The 24,351-nt window shown below is 51.1% G+C and overlaps 1 protein-coding gene across 1 annotated transcript in view; it reads left to right on the top strand.

Annotated features, from left to right (window-relative positions):
* SFRP1 (secreted frizzled related protein 1) overlaps positions 1-23,781 on the top strand; it is a 41,630-nt gene extending 17,849 nt beyond the window's left edge. Inside the window, exon 3 of the mRNA XM_081517732.1 lies at positions 20,387-23,781. Coding sequence (XP_081373858.1) covers positions 20,387-20,709 — 323 coding nt within the window. The 3' untranslated portion in view covers positions 20,710-23,781. The remainder of the gene's footprint in view (positions 1-20,386) is intronic.
* The last annotated feature ends 570 nt before the right edge of the window (positions 23,782-24,351 follow it).

Consider the following 24,351-nt stretch of genomic DNA (forward strand, 5'->3'; position numbering starts at 1 on the left):
TTTCATTATGGTTTATTCTAGGATATTGAATATACTTCTCTGTGCTCTACAATAAGACCTTGTTGTCTATCCAGTCTCTAATAGTTTGCATTTGCTCAACCCAGCCTCCTAATTCATCCCTCCCCACCCTCCATCCCCCTTGGCAATCACAAGTCTGTTCTCTATGTCTAGGAATCTGTTCCTGTTTTGTAGATAAATTCATTTGTGTCATATTTTATATTCCACATATAAGTCATATCGTATGGTGTCAAATAGTATTTTTTAAGTTGACAAAACCTGATTCAGGTAAATCACAGGTAGAGAAGGTCTTCTGTGTTTTGGCAGCTGACTCGGTATCCTGTTAGGGCTCACACTGGCCAAAACTCGGGGAGGGGGGACTCAAGGGCTGAGTGGAGGCATGAGCGAGGAGGCGGTCCCTTCCAGGTACCCCACTGGAAGGGTGCTGGGATCCCCGAGGGAGCAGGATTTGGAGTGAGCAGATGTGTTATAGGAGTGACCTGCCCAGCCTGGCCGTGGGCCAGAGGCAAGAGACCCCGCCGGCCAGGGGAGTGAGGTGGTCCTGCTGTGCCACTGAGCCCATGAGGGCAGCCTCCAGACCACCTGCAGCCGCCTCCATGACAGGGAGGGGCTGACCAGAGTCATGGGTCGGCCTCAGTTCTGAGACGTGGAGGCTCAGATGCCCGCCACGTGCCAGGTGCCAGCGAGCACCCAGCCTCTAGGGTGACAGCACCTTTCTTTACTCTTAGCATGTGTTCATTTAAAGACAGGGGTGTGATACGTGCCTGTGTTTTTCTTTAAAAACTCTAACGATCCACCAAAGGCACGCACTCTTGCACAGATGTCATCCAACAGATGAGTGTTGGGCTTCTGCTGAGGACACGGCCCTGCTGATACCCTTGCTGCCTCTGCTGGCTTTGGGATCCACAGCCATCCAGAAACATAAGTGATTGTTATCGTTTCTTCCCAGAGTCTGGGAGGAGGGGAGTCCCCCATGGTCAAAGCCAGAGAGAGCAGCTGTCTCCTCCCTGCAGGTGCTCTGCCCTCAGCAAGAAAGGCCAAACCTCAGCCAGAAGGTAGCTTTTCCCAGCACACAGGTGCTTTTTTAGTGGGAGCGCCTCCACCCATCTTTTCGTGTGCAGCTTTTCAAATTGGATTCTCAGTGAGAAGGCCTGGGGCTTCCCAGGTGGCGCTAGGGGTAAAGAACCCGCCTGCCAGTGCAGGAGACTTAAGAGACATGAGTTCGATCCCTGGGTGGGGAAGATCCCCTGGAGGAGGGCATGGCAACCCATTCCAGTGTTCTCGCCTGGAGAATCCCATGGACAGAGGAGCCTGGTGAGCTACAGTCATGAGGTTGCAAAGATTCAAACACGACTGAAGTGACTTGGCACACCCACACGAGCTACCTCTTGGAGGTGAGCAGCCCGTGTTCTCAGGCCTCAGTGGAGCTGGTGGGAGCTGGTGAGTGTGCAGGTGAACTAGGGGCGGGGTGGGGTGTTGGGGGGGGCACAGTGTGTCTCCAGATGAGCTCGTAAGAGAACCAGGGCACCTCCCCCTCTTTCTTCTCAGAGCCAGCTTGAGGCCAGAGCATCATTCGGGGGGGGCTCCACCAAGGGGCTCATGTGCTGCCTCTCAGGGGCGTGGCACCCAGCACCTCTGTGCCAGTTGGTGTGGTGTTCCTGCTCTCAGGAGGGAAGTGGGTCATGGAACCAGCCAGGTGCTTGAGTTAGTCTAAGGCGAATTGAATTGAATGGAGGCTGTGTCTTGTGCAGACTCAGGACGGGTGATGTGCAGTGGGGCAGGATGACTGGGGTGTGGTCCCTGCCTTCAGATGGTTGACCTTCTAGAAGGGATGGAGGGGAGAAAACAGACAAACAACAGATCGTGTCATCAATGCTGAAATCCCTGTAGGAGGGAAGCCCTGGGGCCACGGGCGCCCAGAGGAGGGAGCAGGTCTTCCTGGGGAGGAGGTGGGAGATGGGGGCGGCTCCAGAGAGAAGACACCTTGTACTGTCCGCCAAGGAGCTGGTTCAAGTTCGGCAGACTGAAAAGGTGGATGTCGGAAGAATATTCCAAGGGGAGGCCTCTCCATGGCTCAGAGGCCTGATGTCACCCGGGTGCTGGGTAGTGGTGAACCTCTGTGGTCAGCTTGTAAGGCATGTGGGGGCGAGTGTCTCGAAATGAGACGGCTGATGTCGGGGAAGGTCATCTCGGGCCTTGGATGCTGAGAGGAAGGAAGGAGCTTTTTGTCTTGCTGGGCGTCCTGGGTGTGGGGAGCCCATTTTAAAGTAAAGGCCTGGGGTAGGGAGCAGGGAGAGAAAGAGGAGAAGGAGGAGGAGGAAGGTGAAGGGGGAGATGCTCCAGTCATCCACAGCAGTGACGGCAAACCTCAGGCGTCGCGGGGAGATGTTGGGGGGTGGGGCTGTGGGCTCAGAGCAGCTCTGGCCGGGGCCGGGCCACCCGCTGGAAGGAGACCCTATCGGTCTGTTCGGATGAGCTCAGCACGCGGCCCGGGCAGCCAGGCAGGGCCATTTGCTGCGGTCAGGACCCCGGGAGACCTCTGGGCGCAGCGGGGCGGGAGCCGGAGTCTGCCGTCGGCGCGCACGCGGGTCAGCGCAGCGCAGGTCATTACCGAGAGTGGCGGTCATTACGAGCCGTCGTAAACCCCCCTGACTTTCTCTGCAGACCTCGTTAGTGGCGGACATGTGGCGCTGGGGGAGCCGGCCGGGGACAGCGTCGGCCCAGGTGTCTGGGGCCTCCTGAGGGGGGAGGCAAGGGGGCTGCAGGCCCGGGACCAGGGGGCGGCCTGGGACGGGGTGCGAGCGCGGTGTGTGCGTCTGGACTCACGTCTGAGTATGTGTGGAGGGTGGGTGTAGCCGTGCGCTGCACACGCCTGTGCGGGGCTGTGCGCCGCGTGACTGCCTGGCGAGCATGCCTGCTAGCCACCCCTCCAGGGGCTGAGCCTCCATGGGTGAACATCAGAGGCTTTCTCCTCCCCACCCCCCCAACCCCCCATCGCTCCAGAGGGGCGCCTTCCAGAACCTGCCAACGATTCCCCCCACCCTGGACCCGGGAAGGCTCTAGAGCCCGGGAGGGACTCCTGGGCAGCTGGCCTCCGGGCACGCCCAACAGCTGTCTCTGCGGTCCAGTCTCCCATGTTTTGTTTATTCCTCCAGTGCTAGCCAGGCCGATTTTGTTAGGTTTCAGTGCTTGCAGCAAGTCCATTTAGAACTGCTGGTTCTCTGGGCGAGAGCCACTTCCTTGGCGGATTCCAGCAGTTCGGAGGGATTGTCATAAAGGGCACTGGTGTAATCCCTGGGACAGAAAAACAAAGTCCATCGGGAGAAACAGGCAGGGCCTGGGGCGTCGGACGGACACGAGTTCAAGGCCTGGTCCTACCACCTACTGTGTCAGCCTGGGCCAGCCGCTTCACCACCCTGTGACTCAAGTTTGCCCCCCTGGAAACAAAATATCCACTCAACCGTAAAACAAAACTAAAGCCTTCTGGGCTTCCCTGGTGGCTCAGCGGTAAAGAATCCGCCTGCCGGTGCAGGAGACACAGGTTCTATCCGTGACCCGGGGATGATCCCACAAGCCACGGAGCAACTAAGCCCGTGTGCCACAACTACTAAGCCTGAGCTCTAGAGCCCGGGAACGGGAACTGTAACTACTGAGCCCCCACGCGGCAACTACTGAAACCCCGTGCGCCCTGGAGCCCGAGCTCCGCAACAAGGGAAGCCTGCGCACCGCAACTAGAGAGTAGCTCCGGCTCACCGCTCCTGGAGAACAAGCAGCAGCGAAGACCCAGCCCAGCCAAAAATCAGTAAATAAAATTATTAAAACCCCCAAAGTTCTGTGCGAGATGACGTGGGATGTGACAGACCGTGATCCGGAGGCCCTGTGCGCTAGTTTCCTGCGCTGATGCCGCCGAGCGGAGCGAGTGCTCAGCATCCCTTTGGCGGTGGCGGCCGCCAGCGGGTGTTCTGCGTACGCAGGAGCTGTGAAACGTCCGCCTGTGGGCTGCAAGCATCATTCTTTGATGCCATGGGGTCAAGGTTGGGTGTTTCCCGCTTTCCCTGGGGCCTGGAGATTCTCTTCCTATATCCTCTTTAAAATGATGAGGCTGCGTTTGCCCCTAAGGACAAGGGCCAGGGGGACGATGGTTGAGAGCTGGGACCCGCTTGCTCCGCCAAGGGAAGTCGTGTGCTGTGTTGCTCAGATAGACCCCGGCTTGTTGAGGCAACAAAACCTTGACCCACAAGGTGGTGGGGTCCCCACCCCAGGCGCTGTTGACCGGCTGGATGGTCTCTTGTCCGCACTGGGCAGGAGGTGGGAGACACAACCCTCTGGTCCCTTCCAGCCCTTCGGAGTCCAGGGCTCGGGGGTCCTCGGGGCACCTGCTGGCTGAACTCCTGTGGGTGGTTTCCCCAGGGAGGGGGCTATATTGGGGGTGGGGCGAACCTTCCTTCTCAGGAGGACTTTACGTGATTTTCTGTAGGACGGTGGAGGAGCAGCTGGGGCCCCCAGCTCATCAGGGGCGCCAGCATCCTGGGGTACCAGCCTCAAGTCCGACCTCACACATAGACCCTTCAGGAGGGCAGAGTTGGCCCCGGTAGGCACCATGGAGCCTTGAAGCCATCGATATGCGCGTCTTTGCGGCGAACGCCAGAGTGTTTGGAGGCCCTGACTCCCAGGACTGGTCCTCCGATTGCCAGGGAGGAGGCTGATGAAGCTTGAATGGAGGCATTGGCGGGCCTCCTACCTGCCCTTTCCTCCCTGTAGGTTGGACCATTTGGTACCCACCCCCACCCCCCCACCCCCCCGCTCCGCTCCGGGGATCAGCTTTCCCGGGGACTTGGCCTTGCCAGTTGTGTAACTGGGTGTGCAGAGTGGGGAGGTCGCGGAGCCCGGCCGGTTGCTTTGGAAGAAGGCTGCGTGGTGGCCGGTGTGGGTTTGCTGGTGGCGGACAGCTCTTCGCCTGCAGTCTCCTCTCTATATGGACCTAATGCGTCTTCTGGCAGGTTTCCTCGCTCTGATGGTCAGACACTGGGGAGCACCAGCACTTTCCTCTGCTTTTGTTCACATCCCCACCCCAGTCACCCCCTTTCCCAGTGGGTCGGTGGGTGGAATCCCACCCCAGTCACCCCCTTTCTCAGTGGGTCGGTGGGTGGAATCCACCAGCTGAGAACTCTCTGTGCTCCTTCCTTGGGCCCAGGGGCCTTAGCATGAGGAGCCCTGCCCGGAGCTGAGAATCTGCCTGCTTCTCCCTGGGAGCCCTCAGTGTGGAAATTCCAGGGGGGCCTGCACCCCAAAACTGCAGCACAGACACTGACACGCAGCTACTCATGCAGTGGCTTTCGGGGTTGCTGGCATCCCCCTGGGTGTGGTCGTCAGGGGTGTGAGATCCGACAGCCCATTTCTGGGGTGGGGGGCTCTCTAGTGAGGGGAGGTGTGGGAACACTTCCCTCTGTTCAAGCCCCTGGGTCACCCCAAAAGGCCCCCAGAGGAAGGCAGGTCGGGGACTCACCTGGGCAGGCCCCAGGATTGCTCAACGAGGGTGTCCTGGGCTGGGGAGGCATGGGGTACCAGGCCTCAGCCCACTGTTCTGTCTGATGGGTGGTCCTGGGCCAGAGGGAGGGGCCAAGCTCTCCTTGAAGGGGCGGGGGGCCGGCATAGCGACCCCTGCCCCCATCTCCTCCTTCACTGCAGCCCGGGCTTCTTGCAGGAAGTGCTGAATCCGAGAGAGAGAGAGAGAGAGAGAGAGAGAGAGAGAGAGGGAGAGAGAGGGAGAGAGAGGGAGAGAGAGAGAGAGATTTTGTCCTGGCCTCTGGGGTGGGAGCCCGCAGGGCTGGGGTCTTCTTTCTGAGACGGAGTGTGTGTTGAAGGATAGTGATTGGGGATTGAGGGGAGGGGGCAGCGGGGGCCCGGGTTCCAGCGCCCGATCAGCTGTGGGAGGTTGAGACCAGGGTCCTCCCAGCCCTTGTTCACTGATCTCTGGAACATGGCTTGGCCAGATGGCCTCTCTAACCCCATGTTGCTCTCAGAATGTGCTTCGGTGTCCTGACTCTGTGTCCTTTAAACACACCCGTGCCACGAAGCAGAACCTTTCTTCAACGAAAATCTTACCCTGCCCTCCATCATAGAAACAGGTCCACAAAGACCTCTGGGCTGGAGGAGGGGGCCCTGGACCTGCGTGGACTTGGCCACTTCTTATTCCCAGAGCCCGACTGACCCTTACTCTTTCGAGAGGTTCCTAGGTATGTGGAAGGATGTCTGACCTCCAGGAAGAAGGGCTGCGGTTATCCGATGAGATACGTGTCCTGCATTTTCTTCCTGATGGACACTGGAGCCTCTACCCAGTGTACCCTGTGGGTATGGACAATACCAGTCTGTTCTTACCAGTATCCACCTGCTCACCAGAGGTGGCGGGTACTCTCTGCAGGAGACTCTGGCTGTATCTGCAGCGGGCTTGAGCTCGGCTTGTATGACTTTGCTAGTGCTGAGGTAGCATTGACTGCCGGGGTGCTTAGACAACACGGATGTATTCTCTCCCTCTCTAGGAGATCAGAAGTGCAATTAAGGCTCCTGCTAGAGGCTGTGCTCTGCACCCGCCCCTCCTGGCTGGGAGCCTCCTCTGGGCCCATTTGACCCTGAGGGCAGCAGTTTTCACAGCTACGGGGAGGTCTGTTGATGTATTTATTAATTTATTTTTTAATCTCATTGATAAGGGCTTCCTAGGTGGCGCTAGTGGTAAAGAATCTACCTGCAATGCAGGAAACACAGGAGATGAGGGTTTGATCCCCGGGTTGGGAAGATCCCCTGGAGGAGGGCACGGCAACCCATTCCAGTAATCTTGCCTGGGGAATCCCATGGACAGAAGAGCCTGGTGGGCTACTGTCCACAGGGTCGCAAAGAGTCGGACATGACTGAGTGACTAAGCACACGCGCATGCGCATGCGCGCGCACGCACACGCACGCACGCACGCACGCACGCACGCACGCACGCACGCACGCACACACGCACGGTGCAGTGGCCGCCTGCCCGGCACGCATACAAGGTTGGTTCACTTGTTCCTTAGCTGAGCACCGTCTGTTCTTCAGGTGGGGAACGGTGCCGGCCAAGGCCTCACTCCTCCTGACATAGTTAGTTTCCCCTTGAGATTATTTACGAGTTGGACTCCCAGGAATCAAAATCCAGCTCTGCCATTGACCCGTGGGACCTCGGCCAGCGTCTCAAGTCATCCCACCTTACTGATCCCTCCTGATCAGTAAGATCAGAAGCGTCTGCCCCATGGGGTGGCTGGAGGGTTCGGCGACTTAACGTGTGAAAGAGCCTAGACCAGGGCCTGGCCTGCTGAGTATCTGTTGGCCAACGTTGTTGCTGCTGAAGCCAGGGTTCGTGTGATTAACACTAGTCTCACTAGTGAGACTGTGACCTTCAGGACAGCCTGTCCTGTTTACATCTCTTGGTTCTTTGGTGTATCCAGTCAGTGTTAGCTGAGCTCTGGGGCATGTAGGGCACCCCCTAGTCCATGGAAGGGGCTGGGGAGATGGACAGGTCTGCAGGAGCTCACGTGGGAGGGTGCAGGAAGGCATGCTCACGGCCACGACCACCTGTGCTGAGTCACCATGCAGACGGTGGGGGGCGGGGTGTGAAGGTCAAGGCTGGACTGGGCCAGGGAGGCTTCTGGAAGAAGATGGCCCGGAGCTTGACTGGAAGGATGGATAGGAAAAGCAGTTTTGCCTGGAGCACATCGTCTGCCTTCAGAGGGATCAGCTAGAAAAATGGTGAAGGGCTGAGGTATGCCTCTTGCCGGTTCTCAGAGGTGACAGTCATGGCCGATGTGGGAATCTCCTAGCTGAGGGGTTAGGGCATCTCCTAGTATCCGTGAGATGGGATTCTGTGAAGACCTGCCTGCCCCCAAGCTGGGACATGCTTTACTGGGGCTGTCTTTTGAGTTTAGATGATGCCACGGCCATCGCTGGCCTCTTGAGCCGTTGTGTTCTCTGTGGGCTGGTCTGTGGCCACTGTCAGCGGGGACCCTGGACACTGTGAGCAGGCGAGAGCAGCCCGTCCCACCCAAGGTGGAGGGTTCTTTTCCCTGGAGGATCTATGCTGGATTTCAAGACAGAGAAAGGAGACGTGAAGGTTTAGACAGATGGCCAGTGCTGGAATGGACATCGTCGATAGGAACTGGTCCAAGCGGCTCCATGAAGACCCAGAGAAGTAAAGTGATTGGTACAGAGGTTAATGATGGAGTCCCAACCAGAGGCTGGAGTCGGCCGATTCTGGGCTTAGAGTCCTTCCCTTTGAAATGTGCTGCTTCTTGCTGTCAAAGTCTTGGTTTTCCTGACTTTGCAAGATTCCACTCCTGCAGGGTAGCAGCCCCTGAGACCTCAGTGATTTTGAAAACGGCACTAGACCCGCTTGCTCGAGGTCAGCTGGGTCTCCGACATGCCCATGCTGACTTCAGCCTGAGCTTTAACGAGTTTGGAGGGCTGTCCTGGGCCTCCAGCAAGTTTAAACACCATTGAAGCAAGTGTCCTCAGAATGCAACAGTATGAATAACCAAGGTGATCGACTAAACAGCCCGCCTTATTCCCACCCTCCAACCCTTTGAACTGGTGGTTCTCAAGTGTAGTCCCCAGACCAGCAGCATCAACATCACCTGGGAACAGGTTAGAACTGCAGATTCTCAGACCCCATCCCAGTGCTGCTGTGGGGGCTTCTGGGAAATCTGCATTTTTAACCAGCTCTCCCCCTGAAGATCGTGAGGACCCCTCTCTGGAGCATCTCTGAGTCCAGACTAGCTCATAGCTAGTGAGCTAGCTGTTCCTGGTTCTGAAACCCAGTCCCCATCTTTTTCTGTCCAAGAGACCATTGCAGACTCCAGCAGGCCATGTGGGCGAATCCTGGGGTTTGGAATGCAGGGGAAGGGAAAACCAGTGACCCCTCCGGAAGGAGGACTGTTTGCCTTGGCCAGTTGGCCTGAACTTGGAGCCAAGATTCCATCAATCCTCATGACTGACTTTATTTAAGCGAGTCTCCTGTTCTCCTCTGCCTCCTGCTTGGGGACGCGGTCCTCCTGGGAAGGTGAGGGGCCCCAGCCCCTGCTGCCTGGGCCGCCAGTGCACACGCCATCCCAAATAAAACCACACCGGGCATCCCTTTGCTCTCAAAGTGGGGCTTGCATTTTGCACCATTAGCTTCAATCAGTGGGTATTTAACACAGTCCATGAAATCAAGCAATTAGGCAGTGAGATTCTGGATGGCTGGCACGGACGCTGCATGCCCGGCTGTGTGTGTGAGGGCTTTGTGAGTGTGTTGGGGCTGGGGCCATAAAGTTGTGAAATCCACTCTCCTGCCTTAACCACCCCCCCCAACTCCCCAAGATATCTGGGATCCAGAAAACAGGACAATTTCAATGAAATAATTTGCCCCAAATAAATTGCTCAGGAACATTTTCTACGTCTGCTTTTTTTTTTTGTAAATGAGAGAAAAAAGCTGCTTTCAATCATTTTTGTTTGTTTGTTTTCTTTGGGTTTTTCTTTCTTTTTCTTTTTTTGGTAGCATTTGTCCTGTAGTCAGTAGATGCATGTAAGTATGCCATGTGTGGTTTGTGGTGAGGGAGAGAGTCTGCGTTACTGTGACCGAGCGCAAGCCCCTTTTCTTTGCTCAAGGCATTAATGATGCAAACCCCGGCCCCTGCTGGGAACAGAGGTCTGTGAAGCGGCCTATGTGGGGCTTTGTCAGTAGGACTCATTTGGATCCGATGCTGCTGCCCCGACCCTCTGCGGAGGATTGGAAGGAGTCGCAGCTTGTCCGGGCCCCGCCCTTACCCAGCGCGATGACCGAACCTCATTTGCACAGTCGGCTTTGGGGATGACAGCACTTGCTGCCTCAGGGTCATCCACGCAAGAGACTCGTGAAAATGGGGCCAGAATGTAGAAAATCAGGTCGTCTCTGTCTTACTGCACAGTGAGGTCCGATCTCTGAACAGGTTTTTTCCCAAAGGGAGGCTGGGCGGGACGGGGGATGTAAACTGTGGTCCCTTCCTGGTCCTGGGGGCCGGGAACGAACAGGACACTTGGAGAAGAGCTAGTCAATCCTGTCATCCCCACCCCAGCTGCTCAGATCCTCTGTTTGGGAACTTCAGCCCTGTCTGCCAGAGAAAGGAACTTAGGAGAGCAAGTCACTAGGAATCAGGTGATGTCAGGGTTTACTTGCCCCAGGAGGATTTTTTATTAGCATCTCTTGGAGACAGTGTATCTGATGGCTTGCCAGTGGTCCCCAGAATCTGCAAGGACCCCATGCCTTCCTCCTCCTTGCTGGGAGGCCCTGTGACCTCAAGTAACGATCTCTGACTGAGAGGCAGGGAGCAGGGTTCCCAGCAGAGCTTGTGAGTACCTTCAGCCTTGGGCAGGCAATTCAGCTGAACCAGGTTGAACATCCCTTCCTGTTCAAAGTAAATAATCCGCAAGCTAACCTGATGTTTTTTTTTTTAATCTGAAAAATGATCGGTTGACAAACTCTGTAGGCTACCTCCTCCTCTCAGATGAATGGTGGAAAAAGTAGAAATCTTACTCAAACAAAACCCTTCCTGAGAAGCCCCGAGTGAAGCCAAGCTGCTCTAGTTGAATAGGGATTGAAGGGCCTGGAATTGTAATCTTTGTGTTTCTTTTAAGAGCTCCCAGTTTGTGATTCATTGACATTTTATATACATTTCAGCTCTTTACTAGACAGCAAGCTTTTTTTTTTTTAAATCTAAGTTTTTTGCTTTAGAATAAATGCAATTTAAAATGTCAAATAGTATTAAAAGGCTTTTAACAAAAAACTGCAGGCCTTTGCCCAATGCCTTCCAACCACTGATTCCCACAACCCAGAGGAAGTAATTTTCAGCTATTTTAGCTGTTTTTTTATGATAGTTAGCAAAACGGAGTAAATAAAGACCACACTTAGTTTTTTAAAATTTATTTTTAATTGGAGGATAAATGCTTTACAGTATTATGCTGGCTTCTGCCATACAACAACGGGAATCAGCTATGAGTACACACGTCCCCTCCCCCTTGAACTTCCCCCCGACCTCCCACCCCCTCCCACCCTGCTAGGCGGTCACAGAGGCCCGGGTTTGAGCTCCTTGTGTTATACAGCAGCTTCTCATTAGCTATCTGTTTACACACGGTAATGTATATGTTTCAATGCTACTCTCTCAAATTGTCCCACCCTCTCCTCCCCTTGCTGTGTCCAAAGTCTGTTCTCTATGTCTGTGCCTTTATTCCTGCCCTGCAAATAGGTTCATCAGTACCGTTCTTCTAGATTCCATATATGTGCATTAGTATACTGTATTTGTTTTCCTGTTTCTGACTTACTTCATTCTGTATAACAGGCTCTAGGTTCATCCACCTCACTAGAATGGACTCAATTGCATTCCTTTTTATGGCTGAGTAATATTCCATGGTAATGTATGTACAAATTTTTTATCCATTCATCAGTCTATGGACATCTAGGTTGCTTCCATGCCCTAGCTATTGTAAATAGTGCTGCAGTGAACATTGGATTGGACTTCCCTGGTGGCTCAGATGGTAAAGAATCCAGGAGACTCGGGTTCAATCCCTGGGTTGGGAGGATCCCCTGGAGAAGGGAATGGCTACCCACTCCAGTATTCTTACCTGGAGAATCCCATGGACAGAGGATCCTGGTGGGCTACAGTCCATGGAGTCACAAAGAGTCAGACACGACTGAGCAACTGAACACAAACGGGGTACATGTGTCTTTTTCAATATGTTTTTCTCAGGGTGTATGCCCAGTAGTGGGATCGCTGGGTCATATGGCAGTTTTATTCCTAGCTTTTTAAGGAATCTCCACAGTGTTCTCCACAGTAGCTGTATCAATGTACATTCCCACCAACAGTGCAAGAGAGTTCCCTCTTCTCCACATCTTCTGTAGCACTTATTGTTTGCAGATTTTTTTGATGAGGACCATTCTGACTAGTGTGAGGTGATACCTCATTGTAGTTTTGATTTGCACTTCTCTAGTAATGAGTGTGCAGCATCTTTTCATGTGTTTGTTGGTCATCTGTATGTCTCCTTTGAAGAAATATCTGTTTTGGTCTTCCACCCACTTTTTCATTGGATTGTTTGTTTTTTTGATATTGAGCTGCATGAGCTGCTTGTAAATTTTGGAGATGAATCCTTTGTTGCTTCATTTGCAAACTATATTTAATTTTAACTTAATTTTTATTTTTTATTATTTTTTTATTTAATATTTTTTAATTTTAACTTAATTTTTAGACATTACTTATTGATGCTCAATTGAAGACAAAGACTTATCTTTTGCTTAATTTTCATTTTTAAACAATTTTTAGTTTTTATCAAATTCTTAATTTTTAGACACTATTGATTTTCTATGATTGGTAATGTCTATCTTATAGTCTATTCTCTCTTCTTCCCATTCTTTTCAATTTAACATTTTTGGTTAAATTGATATTTAGTGTTTAATTTGTTGTAATTATGTAAATATAGTTTACAGTTGAGCCGTGTGTGTACTACATTTATATTTCCTTTCTTGTACACGGTTTCCCTGAGATAGCAGTTACCTTATTTTATTTACCTGGTTCCTTATGTTATGAATTCAGCCCCAAACATTCCTGCAGGCTTTCATCCAATCTGCCTGACCCTTCTTTCCTCCTGTTCCAGTCTGCACTGGTTGAGCTTTAAGCCCATCACACAGTTGTCCTGGACAACCATTCTAAGGCTTCCATTGCTTTTATCTTACGTTAGAGCTTTAGTTTCCTGATCCTGGGTTGTATTCTGAATTTTTAGAGCAGTTTCCCAAGAAGAGACACATGAAAGACTTTTTATTTAAATCATCTGAAGTTGTCTTTCTTCTCCTCACCCCCACTGATAGTTTGGCTCAGTACTGAATATTTTAAAAAACCTTTTATTTTATATTGGAGTATAGACAATTAACAGTGTTGTGATCATGTCAGGTAAACAGCAAAGGGACTCCGCCGTACATATACATGCATCCATTCTCCCCCAAACTCCCTCCCACCCAGGCTGCCATGTAACATCGAGCGGAGTTCCCTGTGCTACACAGTAGGTCCTTGTTGGTTATCCATTTTAAATATAGCGGTATATACCTGTGGGTCCCAAACATCCTAACTATTCCTTCTTCCCTGAATTTGGGGATTTTAAAAGCATGGCTCCATTATCTTTCAGCTTCTAGAGTTGCTGTGGACGAATCCTGTGCTATTCTGATGCCTGGTGCTTTGCAGTAGGTGTATCCTGTCTTTTTCTCTGGAGGATTCTTGTAAGTTCTCTTTATCCCTGGTGTTTCAAGATGTCATGATTCATTGACCTGTGTGTGCTCAGTCACTCAGTCACATCTGACTGTCGACCTAATGGACCGTAGCCACCAGGCTCCTCTGTTCATGGGATTCTCCAGGCGAGAATACTGGAGCAGGTTGCCATTTCCTTCTCCAGGGTATCTTCCTGACCCAGGGGTCGAACTCACGTGTCTTGAGTCTTCTGCATTGCAGGTGGATTCTTTACCGCTAAGCCGCTTGGGAAACCCATTCATTGACCTGTTACATGTGTGCGTGCTAAGTCACGTCAGTCATTTCTGACTCTGTGTGACCCTATGGACTGTAGCCCACCAGGCTCCTCTGTCTATGGAGATTCTCCAGGCAAGAATACTGGAGTGGATTGCCATGCCCACCTCCAGGGGATCTTCCTGACGTGGGCACTGTTTAATCTGAGAGCTTGTATTCTTTCTTCATGGAAAATTTTCTTGTATTATTTCTTTGGTATTTTCTTGGTTCTCTCTTATTTGTTTTCTTGGTTCTCTTATTCAGACGTTGGGCCTCCTGGGTTGAGCCTCTCTTTTATCTTTCTTTCTCCTGTTTCCATCTCTTTGTCATTTTGTTCAGCTTTCTAGGAAATGTTTCCACCCTTATCTTAAAGCACATACGTTTCATTCTTTATTTCTGCTCTTACCTTTTGAAATTGCAAATTCTTTTCGGGTTCTCTGAACATTCCTTTCCAAAGAATTCTGTTCTCATTTTGTGAATACAGTATCTTCTGTTATCTTGTAAAAAAGTTTCTTCTGCAGCCTACCTTGTCTGTGTTATCTCTGATTTCTATTTTTTCCTGTGTGTTTTGTATGTTTTAGTCTCTTGTTCACATTTAGAGCCTTTCTTTTAAATGCCTGCTGATCCTTTTGAGTTTAAGAGTAAATCACTTAGTTGGAACTCTGTATGTATGCCTGCCCTGTGAGTTTTGAGCCTCATTTTGGAATTTCGTTGGAGGGAGCTGTGGGTCTTCTCTTTGGAGCTGCTAGTTTCTTCAGATGGAACCCTCCGGGATCCTCTGATTGGGGCTGTAGCTCAGAGTCTCACTCTTCACTGCAGGCTTTCACTGAACCCTTAGCCGTCAGGGCTGTTCCTTCCCACCCCATCTTCCTGTGTGTCTGGTGTACACAAGCCCAGTCGGTCTGGATCGAACTTTCTGTAGAGAATAAAGCTCTTGGCTGCTGCTGGAGTGGGTGAGGAGTGGTTATCTGGATTCACGGCCCGGCTCGTGGATCTGGGTGCATCCATGCAGGCTTATCCATTCCTATATTTAATACAGTGCTCCATTCAGAAGCACCCGGTGGCCCCTAGCTCGCGGGCATTTCTGGGTCCTGCCGTGTGAATGGGCTGCTTTCTTGCTCTCAGCCCCCTCTGTCAGCAGCTGGGTTTCTGCTTTTCTTCTCTCGTCAAGCCGGGATCCACCATCCATTTGCTTTCTGTTATACTAAATGTGATGTCCTCGTTTCTTTACCATTTTCTTGCATATGTTTATAACTTTTTTTAAACTGTAATTTTAGAGGAGTGGAAATGATTGTATGCTCAATCTTCGGCAAGATGTTTGGCAAGAAGTGGCCAAGGGTAACGCTTCACAAACATTCCAGATGCTTGGTGGTTGTGAGGATGCAAAACCTCTGTCTTTCCTTCCCATTGGTTTTAAGCTCTCTGGGATTCTCCCTCGACCCCTCTGGTTCTGGCTCCCACAGGTCATCAGTAACGCCCCCTCTCCCGCCCCCACCATTGCCAAGGCCAGCGCTCTGGTCCCAAACTCATCTTTAAACTCAACAGCAAGGGAGAACAAGGAGTGTTGCTTTCATATGAAGCACCTTCCCCAAGAGACACTGGGCTGCCTGGTTTTCCATCCATGCTTCCGATGACTTTGCAGGAACTCCCCAGGGAAGGTCTCTCCATCTCTCCTTTTCTCTGTACTTCACTCTTCACTGTAATGATTATCATCGGTGATTAGATGAGTCACAAAGCTGGGGACTGACTCAGCCCCCTCCCCACCTTCCCCTTCGGGGCCCTTTCTTGTGTTCCTGCCGCAGTTCCTCACTGTGGATCCTGTAAATGCCTGGCCCTTGGCCAACTGTGGCCTCTCATCCAGGCTTCCTGTCCGGGTGATTGGAAGGATGGCGGCCTCATTAGCATAAGCAGGTCAGGAGAAAGAGACGGTTTTGAAGCCAGTGTGGGTTTGGGCTGAGTGTAATGAACTTCCTCTGCTCATTTCAGCCTCAGAAAATGTCCAGGCCTTGTGGGGAGGCTACCGAGGGAGGATCAGTTGTAAGCAAAAAAATATGGTTTTGGTGACTGCACATGGAATGAAGCTTTCTAAGTCTATCTGAATAGAAGGGGATTGTGTTTGTTTTTAATTTTTTTTTATTGGAGTAAAACTGCTTTCCAATGTTGTGTAGCTTCGGCTGTACAACAGCATGAATCAGCTATTTGTACACATATATCCCCACCTTCCAGAGCCTCTCTCCCCCCTCCCTGCCCCCATTCCCCCCCCCCTAGGTCATCACAGAGCACTTCGTGCTGAGCTCTCTGATAGAAAGGGTTATTTAACTTTAAGGCTGTGGAGAAAGACCCAGATGGCCCTAATTGTGACCTTAAGTTTAGGGTTTTCATAGTATCTGGTCTCTGAATTCTTGCTGGCAGTGACCAGCAAGGTGAGAGGCAGGAGTCCTATTCTACTGTCAGAGGATGTTAAGTTGTTGCTAAAAGAAAAAACAAACCCAAATAAGGGTTTTGTTTTTGTTTGTTTCTTTGTTTTAGCTCAGAGTCCGGCTGTGACCGGAAGCTGAGATCAAGGGCCGGAGGCAGACGTAGACTCATCACCTGTGGAGACAGCCCCGGGAGGAGACAGAGAAGCATAGGGACGGGGTGGGGGGTGCGGTGCTGGGGGTGGGTGTCATTGTCAGCCCAGGACCACCCAGCACGGCCTTCCGGTTGGTCAACCTGCCGGGCCCGCAGCCAGACGGCACTCTGCGCTTTACAGATGGAAAATGCAGACTCTGGGAGCTGGAAACCAGATTCTGTGGTTGGACATGGAACACAGCTTGAACCCAGGACCGGGGACTCCAGCTGCACCCCAGCTGTGAGCCCAGCCGCTCCAGCCTAGGGCTTCTCCTACCTGAGTACCAGCACCGTGTGCGATGCAGACACAGTCCACAGGCGAAGTCCCTGGGGCTCTGGGCTGTCCCCGGGAGGAGAGGAAGTGGGGGTCAGCCCCCCACCTCCCACCCCGCCCCCCAGCCCAGCAGCCCCTGGTTGTGGCATGGTGGGGGGCTGCACACATGGCCACAAGGCAGGGGGAAATCAACCTGGGACGGCTAATCGCCTATCCAAACATTGCTGGTAATCTGCATCGCTAAAATAAACCCCTGGAAGATGGAAAAGATGGTAGTAATTTCTGGCCACATGTGCCTCCTCTTTCCCACCTCAAAAAAAGAAAGTGAGCCAAATGGCAAGAAGCGGAGAGTCTAATGCAAAACACATTTCCATCACTGGCTTCTCCCTCCCCTCTCCCCACCTATGTAAACCAAATTCCTTGACACGGTCATGGCAAAGGAACATTAATTTTTGATTTGAGTTGTGATTAAAAGCAACACAATCAAAAGAGGGAAATAGTTTCCACTGGAGCACTAGCATTTGAAACCTCGTCATGGTGTAGTGGGAACCAGCGTGCTCTTTGGGGTCAGATGTGGGTTCAAGTCCCAAGGCTCATCTTACAGAGCGTGGCCTCGTGTTGTCACCACTTACCCTGAGTCCTTCATCTTGACTGTCATCGGTAAGAACGATGGTTGCTGTGCGTGATGTCAGGAGCCACACAGAGAGTGCCCATCCTGGGCTCGGCATATGGGGGGTTCTTTCCCCCAGATGATGGCTCACTTCTCTGCAGAAAAGGAGGTGCCCAGTTGTCCCCGGAAATGCACTTGTTTCCCCCTACCCCCCAAGTGATGTCATTGATCACTCCTACAGCAACACTGGAATCATGGCTTTAGACCTTGGGAAGTAGTCCAGGGTCACCTGACACGCGTCCCCACCGCCTCGCCTCCCTGAAATCCTGGTTGCCTTCCTTGGGTCAGTGGGTCCTCGCAGTACAGGGGGTGGAAAGAAATGGAGCCGAACCCACCAAGCCTGGCGGGGAGTCTCTCGGGCTCGTCCCCATGAGAACTTTCTTGTTCAGTGAGCTACAGATTTGCACAGGTGACCCACCAGGTACAAGGATTATAAACCAACCAGGGGAGCGAGCCGGGTGGGCCTGTTTGGGCAGGTCTGGACAGACATCGTGGCTTCCCTGGTAGCTCAGCTGGTAAAGAATCTGCCTGCAATGCAGGAGACCTTGGGGCAATTCCTGCATCAGGAAGATCCCCTGGAGAAAGGATAGGCTACTCACTCCAGTATTCTTGGGCTTCCCTGGTGGCTGAGTCGGTAAAGAATCTGCCTGCAATGCAGGAGACCTGGGTTCGATCCCTGGGTGGGGAAGATCCCCTGGAAGAGGGCATGGCTACCCACTCCAGTGTTCTGGCCTGGAGAGTCCCCATGGACAGAGGAGCCTGGAAGGCTGTACAGTCTGTGGGATCGCAAAGTCTTGGACACGAGTAAGCGGGCACAGGTCCCAGAAGGTGATCTGTGCTGCTTCCTATTTGATGCTTTACCACCTGCAGGTCCTCCTGCCTCTTCCTCCGGGTCCGAGTGGGAGGAGGAGTCAAGTGAAATCAGCAGGGCTAGGCAGTGACTGGTTTGGCAGGGGTGGTGAAGGGTAAAGCCAGGAGCTCCTTGGGAGACCGTGCTCAGCACACCCCCGTGTATGCAGGTCTGTCCAGCCTTCGGGGTTCGGGCTAGCCCTCTGCTGCTTGGACTAGTCCCCAAAACTTCTACCACCCTTGGGACTGAAGTCTTTCATCCAGGCTGAGGGCCTGGGGTGTTACATGGGACCCAGAGGCTGCAGATCTAGAACCTTTCCATAAGAGAAGGTGATGGGAGCACATTTATTTTCCTGACTTTGACACATCCCTTGAAGATTTGTTCTAGTATTTCTCCCTCCTCCTAATTCTTGGGTTGGCCAAGAATGTGCTTTTACTCAGCTAAACATTAAATAATAAAACCATCACTAATGCAGTGTTACCTTGGCCGGAATAGCTCCTTTCAACCGGGAGGAACTCTTAACCATTTCATTAAGTAAAAGCCATTTTGAAATGTGGGTGAACCTGGGAAGAGAGCCCTAATTCTAACTGTTTTCCCTTATTTTCTTGGTCCATTTAATCAATGCTTGAAACGTCAGCTTCATTATAAAGAATGTTGCAATTCAGCCTGCTGCACAGCATGGTCATTACAAGTGGACACTCAGTCCATGAGTTTAAGTTTAGGATCAGTGACTCTGGGCAAGTAAAGGTAACCCTGACGCCTCAGTTTTCTCATCTGTTAAATGGGGGGAATAATTGTGCCTTCCATGTGGAGTTATTAGGTTTCATGGAGGAAGTGGGTGGAGAATACTCAACACACTTGCTGACATCCAGATGCTTTCCTAATCACTAGCTACTGTTCTGTAGCTCAGATTCAAGTCTTTCCTCATGGAGTGTGGGTGGAAGCTTGGAGCTGTTTAAAAGAGAGGGCTTGGTGATTTGGAATTCAGAGGAATTTCGAGGATGGACATACCATCTGGTGACCAGGATCTAGAAATGGTTTCCAACTCCTTTGGGGCGATCCCTGGCCGGCCAGTTTTTGAGCGGAGCTGATTGTTATGGGGATGCCGTGTTTGTGTTCTTGGTGCATTTCCAGTTACAGGATGCCTCCATGCTAATTTACCCTCCGCAGTTAACCCTGTGTAGCCAGCACGGGAGTGTGTTGTCCACACAGTAACACCCAAGCACTGTTGGCTGAAGCTCCGTAGAGACAGAAAGATGAGAAGGCAGAGTTGGCCGAAGGATTGGCTTTCCCTCCCTGCAGGGGGCCAGGCTGAGAATGGAAGAAGTCTGGGTCTCATGTTGGATCTGAGGAACCGCCACCTGGATTTATCCATCAGACCCCCACCAGGACTCACTTCAGTGGGTGGAAAGGTCCAAATTGAGTTTGGTTCTGCAGGTCTACGCTGTGGATACGATAGCCCATTAGTGGCGCCATCTAGTGGTTGATGAGTGGCGGACAGCATGTCAGTGGTACCTGCTGTCTGAACTTCCTGGAGGCACCGTGGTTGGAACCATGGTCCTAATGCTGAAGTCGGACACTGATGTTTGATGCAGTTAGCTTTCCCTTGCTGGCAGCACACACAGAGGGCTTGTCTGTCTTATTTCCAGAGCCTGAATTTTAGGTCCTTTAAATGTTAAAAAATCCTTAGATGTTAAAAAAAAAAACAAACAAAAAACTAACTAAACCAATAACTTTCTCCTAAAAAAAACAAAACAACAAACTCAGGGTAAGTTTTTGCTTTGAGTGCCGTGGTCTGTACCATTAGATTTTATGGCCTTGATTGGATTAGAGGGTCCCCTTCTTCTCTTGAAGCATTGCATGACAGTCTGAGTCCCAGAGTTTTCAAAAAGAAACACGTGATTTGGTTTTGAACATTTGTTTGAGCTGCTCATAGCATCCTGTGGCAACTATTAAGATACCATCAGATACACCGAAACTAACGGGCAGAATCTGTGAGAAGGTCGCCTGAGACCTTGGTCCTTATCTGTAGAATAGATACAGACAGTCTCCCTCTTTGAGGTGCTCTTTGCTTTTTTTTCTCCTGCTCTTCAGCCCCCAGGTGGGTTGTGGTTGCGGATGAAAAGCCGTGTTTTATTTTTTTTTAATTGGAGTATAATTGCTTAACAATGTCCTGTTAGTTTCTGCTGTACAACCAAGTGAATCAGCTGTATGTGTACATATATCCCCTCCTTCTGGGACCTCCCTTCCCCCGGCCCCCTCCCACCCCTCTTGGTAATCTCAGAGCCCTGAGCTGAGCCCCCTGTGCTATCCAGCTGCTCCCCACTCTTTTGAAAAGCCGTGTTCTAAAACTCTCTCCTCTCCTCTTCCCCTCCCTGCCCTCGCCCCTCTAGCCCTGAGGATGAAAATCAAAGAAGTGAAAAAGGAAAACGGCGACAAGAAGATTGTCCCCAAGAAGAAGAAGCCCCTGAAGCTGGGGCCCATTAAGAAGAAGGAGCTGAAGAAGTTGGTCCTGTACCTGAAGAACGGGGCCGACTGCCCCTGCCACCAGCTGGACAACCTCAGCCACCACTTCCTCATCATGGGCCGCAAGGTCAAGAGCCAGTACCTGCTCACGGCCATCCACAAGTGGGACAAGAAAAACAAGGAGTTCAAGAACTTCATGAAGAAGATGAAGAATCACGAGTGTCCCACCTTCCAGTCGGTCTTCAAGTGATTCTTGGAAGGGGGGGCAGGTTGGGGAGGGAGCCTGGGGTGAGGGGGGGGGTGAGGGCTGAGCGGACGCCCCTGGACCCCCAGCGGTTCCCCCCCACCCCCTTGCTCCTTCGAGGTGGAGGGCAGCGTAACCCAGTTGCTTTGCAGCTTCCGTGACCCTCCTACCTTCCCCAGGCTGCAGCGCCCCCACGTAGAGCCAATATTTAAAGCCGCACGCCCGAGTGAGAAACCCACTTAGATTAGGAAACTTCTCAAGACCTACACGTGGAGCAGCACGTCCCCGGGGGGAAAGGGAGAGTACAGGCCGGCCGGGTCCACCGGAGACACAGTCACTAAATAGGAAACGCTGCCGGCCCAGAAAGGGGGCTGGCGGCCAGAGCTAGCGAGGGCAGCAGACGCTAGCTTCCGCCACGCGCTTGGTGTCACTGCAAACCATTTATGGACCTATCAGCTAGTCTATGCCTTTGGAACTAGAAAAGTCTAACTCTTGGCAAAAGGCATGGCTTTCCGTTCCAGAGGAATTTCTCTTTCTGTCCATTGTTCAGACAGAAACCAACACAACACCACACTCACCATGAAGATAAGCTCCAGAGAGTGACCGGTGGGGGCAGGGGGAGCTTGAGAAATAGCCGAAGGGAGTGCAGTGCCTGGCCCCCCCTCCGTGTGGTCCTTGACACGGACCAGCCTGTCTTGGATGCCCTGGAGGTGGTTACCATCAGACCCGGCTGTGATCTCGCCTCCTGACACGTGGAGGGCAGCACAGGCCTGCCTTGGGTGACAGAGGTGATGACTCATAGACTGGGAAGGCAATTGTTAGTGGTTTTCAACAACAAAAAAGTTAAAGGAGAAAAACAGAAAAAAAATTTAGAACAGTCCAGCAAATTGCTACTCTAGGGCAAACTGTCACTGGGTGAAGAGCTTATTAATCTAATTCCCCTGTTTGTTTGTTTCACATTGTTTTAAAGCAACCAACAAACCCACTGACTCTTCAAGATTTTTTTGTTTTAAAGTCTCCATGGGGCATTTGGAACGGTGTGGCAAGATGGGGGACTCTGCGTGCCTTTGAGGTCACTTTCTAGCTGAGCAGCTGTCTTTCTGGGCATTTTCTGTGGGAGGTGGATTCTCCTGGAAGCGTAGCTGTGGTTCTCCTTCCTGAGGGGTTCTGGGTCACCCTGGGCCCAAGACAACGCTAATGTAAACTCACAGTGCGTCCCACTCCCGTCTTTCTTGTGAAGAATGGATTCCTTTGAACTTGATTGCCTAGAGATCAGAGACATTCAGAATAGCCTGCCTGCCTGTCCTCCTGCACTTAACAAAATATTTTGTTTTCATTTCTGCAGAGGGAAAGTTAAGCTACAAAGGTCCCCATTCCAAGGAGGGAATTTCGAAAGCAAAGCAACTGCGGTTTTTCCCCGAGGGCCCTAAGATAATTCTCACAGCCGTTGTGTTAATAAGTAATGTACATAAACCCATTCATGGAAGCAACTTGACTCCTCTTGTTCGATGTATAGGAAGTAATTCCCTCCCCCCAAATTAATGTTAATTTCTTCCTCACGTCTGATTCTTAATTCTCTGTAACATCTCAAGGACTTTAGTGATTGTCCCTCTGGGTGAATCTGATGCTGCAGTGGGACTCGGACTCATCAGCCCCGTGGCTCATTCTGTTAACTTCCCTAAACTACAGTCTGAAAACCAGCCTGCCAACCTCGTTACCTACTTGAGGGTTATCCTGATCTAATAAACCCCTGACAATTAGTGATCCATCGTTTAATACATTTTTTATTCTCTCTGACCTTTAATCATAAAGTGTCAGGGATTGTATGTGATTTGCCTGTAATTTTGGATGATTTTTTTTAAAAAATGTGTGTATATATATATTAGTGAATTAGAAATATCCTCCTTTCCTATTGTCAACTGAAATTCAGAACAACTCACGAAAGCCTGGATCTGGGTCTTAGTTTTGATTAACCCAAAACTCCGTGCTCATGTATCTGCTTGTTTGGACAGAGGGTGTCATGTAACAGGGCCTCTTCAGGGTGGGGGCCTTGGGAAAGCTTCGCGTGGGGCCCAGCGGTTACTCTAGAAAGGTTATCAGTGAATAGGTAGACTCTAAATGGGAATTCTCAGGTAGGAACCAGTGTTTTCAGATAAGAGTTCAGAATAAATTGGAAATGTGAATTGCAACTGCAGGTTTTACCCCGGCCACAGAGCCCTGGACCTGAGGTTCACTGTGGACATGAGACAGCCTGGGCTGTAACCTGTCAGCCAGTTTAGGGTGAAGGGAGGCTCTGGCTCCAGAACTGCATTTGATCACAAACCACTGTTTTTCTCAACAAAGGGTGTGACAAAACCAACTTGCAGATTCGTGGGCTTGCTCACTCCTTTCCAGAAGGATGTGTATGTGATTTGGTAATCATTGCTAGTGCAAAGATCGTCTTCATAAAGGTTTAAAATGATCATCCTGGGTGGAATCCAGTGAGGTCATGGGTCAGCTAAATCTTTGAAGAGTATTAGTATTTTCCTTAGCAGACAGAAAGTGAGGTGAGAATTCCAAGAATATTTTATTTTTAGAATATCCTGTGTCACCCTTGGCTTTGAGTGGCTGTAAATTAGCACCACGGGCTCCCTAAGGCATCTGGGAAATGACAGAGATGCCATTGTGCAAACCTAGAATCTGTCTTTTTCAGCAGACTCCAAGGACCCAGTTGCTCTGCCATAAGTGTGTGGATGCCTCGGGCTTAGATGCTCTGTTTCAGAAAAGGTTCCCCTGGAACAATGTCCTGGTCCCCCTGACCTGTCACCAGCAGATACATAGGACACAGACAAGATTCCTGTTTCCTCTAGTTCCTCCGTGTAGCACTCCTCTTATAGAGCCTAAATCTCTTATAAATGCTTGGAATACTGTGAAAATGTTTTACATTCCATTTCATTTGTGTGTTTTTTTTTATCTGCATTTTACCAGATGTTTTGATGTTATCACTTATGTTAATAGTAATTCCCGTATGTGTTCATCTTATTTTCATGCTTTTCCTGCCATGTATCAATATTCACTTGACTAAAATCACTCAATTAATCAGTGGTAATGTGCGTGGTGACTTTTCCCCCCCCGCAATGGCACACCGTTTACCCTCCTCTGCCACACACATACCCCTTCTTTTCAGTTTTTCCAGTGATGTTTTCTGGCCCCCATTCAATGCTTTTCAAATGGTAATGGGGCATGGTGGGATGGCAGAGTACCTGGGGGCCCCAAGGCACCAGCACCCCATCCCATGTATACCACCTGCTCCCCTGAATCACTTCCAGAAGTCTCTCCTGGCTGTGTGTTCCAGATCAGAGAGAAGGTTAAATATTTGCTCTCCAAGAATGTATTTTTCAATCCTGCCTGAGTTTCTTTTCTATGTTGATGGTTTCAGATGCTCTTTCCCCTCCAGAAAGTCAATGTTAAAATTCCAACTAAGATTTGAAAACTCTTTGGTATCTGGAGTGAGCCTTAGAGGAAACCGTATCTTCCCTGTTTTAACAGATGAGATGCTCAAATGGGAGATGGCTAGGTTTTCTCAGAGAGCTTGGGGCTTCCAGGTCACTGGTGTTGCTGGAACAAGAACCCAGTCCTGGGGGAACAAGGTCTGAATTAGAAGGTCTG

The sequence above is a fragment of the Giraffa tippelskirchi genome, chromosome 8 (genome assembly GCF_054371585.1).
Source record: "Giraffa tippelskirchi isolate mGirTip1 chromosome 8, T2T-mGirTip1v1.2.pri, whole genome shotgun sequence".
NCBI lineage: Eukaryota > Metazoa > Chordata > Mammalia > Artiodactyla > Giraffidae > Giraffa > Giraffa tippelskirchi.